The sequence below is a fragment of the Lactuca serriola genome, chromosome 3 (assembly GCF_051521515.1).
Source record: "Lactuca serriola cultivar US96UC23 chromosome 3, Lser_US96UC23_V15, whole genome shotgun sequence".
NCBI classification, from domain to species: Eukaryota; Viridiplantae; Streptophyta; class Magnoliopsida; order Asterales; family Asteraceae; genus Lactuca; species Lactuca serriola.
This window is the reverse complement of record NC_136410.1, coordinates 46,898,234-46,900,000: the sequence shown is the minus strand read 5'-3', so window position 1 is coordinate 46,900,000 and position 1,767 is coordinate 46,898,234. Positions and strand designations below refer to the sequence as shown.

Genomic DNA, 1,767 nt, shown 5'->3' with positions numbered 1-1,767 from the left:
AAAATAAAATAATAAGGGGCAAATCCGTCATTATAAAAAAGTTCATAGGAAATTGGACTAAACTCGCAACAAAACGAAACTCTTGGACCATCCTTGCAAGCCAAACCCATTTTGAACCAAAATTGCTAGTTTTGACATAACACAGGGACCATTCTTGCAATTTTGTCTAAACATAAATGATTCTGAACCGGATTGATCCGGTACTATTTGGTGGTCCGTACACCTTAAACCAAAACGGCTTCCCCTTGTACGGATCAAAATATTCGGGGTCCATCTTAACGAAGACTTTGCGTTCAAGAAGTTTTACCCCAATCAATCTCCATTACAACTGTTTGATCTCTAATTGGTTGATTGGTTAGCTGATCGTCGCGGAGATTGATCGAATTGAGCCCTAGAGTCTGGTATTGTGCTAAATTTGTATAATTTTCTGTTTGCAGTTTATTATTAGGTTTATTGTTCAAGCTAAAACTGTATTGGATATTCGTTTGTTGCTAAAACAACAAAAATGTTTGATCGCTCGTATTTAACAGTTCCATATTTCTTGCAAAGCATTTAGTTAGTGTTATGATAATTGATTAAAGTTACGAATTTGTTGTTTCGAGTTGTTATCTCAATGGCATCTTGATACGAATTGTAACTTCCGTTGTTCTTACCGCTTTTACCTTCTTTTTTAGGAGAAATTCAAGTTTTTCTTTTGTAATCCTGTCCTTTTTTTATTATTATTATGGTAAAAGATTGAAGAAATTCTAGGGCAATGTTAATCCCTTAGAAAAAAAAAGTGAAAATGGAAGAAAAGAGGAGATTACCATCATGGATGATAGGTGCATCAAGAACTAATAAACTGAGTAAAACCCTTGACAAGGATGTGAACGATAAGGACGAAGTGAATGTTGGGACCAAATCTGAAGTACCCAAAGCGAAAGGTGTATCCCTGAAGCACAAAAAAGAGTTCTGCCATTCCAGCGATGACAAGAGTTTTCTAGTCAAGTGTGAAACAAAAAGAAAGAAAAGAGGAATTGATGAAAAAGATGTGATTGAGTCTCATGACTTCAAGCAAGAAGTCGTTCTTGAGAAGAAAAAGCTTCGAAAGGTTAGGAGGAAGGTTGAAGAACCCGACCATTCAAGAACAAAGGAAGAACATACAGCTCAATCTTCTGATGAAGATGATGAGGATCTGACCATTGATGATCTATTAAGCATTGCAAAACAGGTAATTCTTTTTTTTCTATGTACATGTTTACTGTGAGGTTTACTCATTTCTAAAGCCTGTTTTTGGGTAACTTTTTTGTAGTTTGTTGAAAATGAAAAGAGTGATATGGATCACCAGAAGTCATCAGAAGGACTATTAAAAAGAAAGTCTTCACATTCTTCTTCTTCTTCTTCTTCTTCTTCTGTAATCAAAACTTCCCTCATTGCCCCTCAAGCTACTAAATCACCTGCCCAGGAAGAAACTCCTTTACATTATGAGTCTACTGAGACTACAACAGGGGATCCAGCTCAAGACATGCTTGATTTGCTTTTGGGGCCTTTACTAAAGAAATCAATAAGAAAAGAAGAGGATGCTTCTATTAAGGATATGATTCTTACCCATGGAGTTACCAATCAACAACAACATGATGCTGTTGTTTCCAACAAACCACTCAACCTAACAAAGAAGAAAAGCAGCCTCAGGGATGCAGTAGCAATGCTTCTTGATTGAGAAAGCTTACATACAGATACATGATTTTATGAAGTTTTTAGCTTGTAAATATAATATATAGAACATGT

General features: G+C 35.7%; 1 protein-coding gene across 3 annotated transcripts in view; it reads left to right on the top strand.

Annotated features, from left to right (window-relative positions):
• The first annotated feature begins 218 nt into the window (after nucleotides 1-218).
• LOC145092148 (uncharacterized) overlaps nucleotides 219-1,767 on the top strand; it is a 1,722-nt gene continuing 173 nt past the window's right edge. Inside the window, exons 1-3 of one of the 3 annotated variants that reach the window (XM_079030060.1) lie at nucleotides 219-401; nucleotides 751-1,210; nucleotides 1,292-1,767. The exon at nucleotides 1,292-1,767 is cut by the window's right edge and continues 173 nt beyond it. In XM_079030060.1, the coding sequence (XP_078886186.1) occupies nucleotides 785-1,210; nucleotides 1,292-1,699 (834 nt within the window). In that variant the 5' untranslated portion in view covers nucleotides 219-401; nucleotides 751-784 and the 3' untranslated portion in view covers nucleotides 1,700-1,767. Of the gene's footprint in view, nucleotides 402-674; nucleotides 1,211-1,291 lie in introns of all 3 variants that reach the window. The other 2 variants (XM_079030059.1, XM_079030058.1) reach the window with 2 other exon arrangements.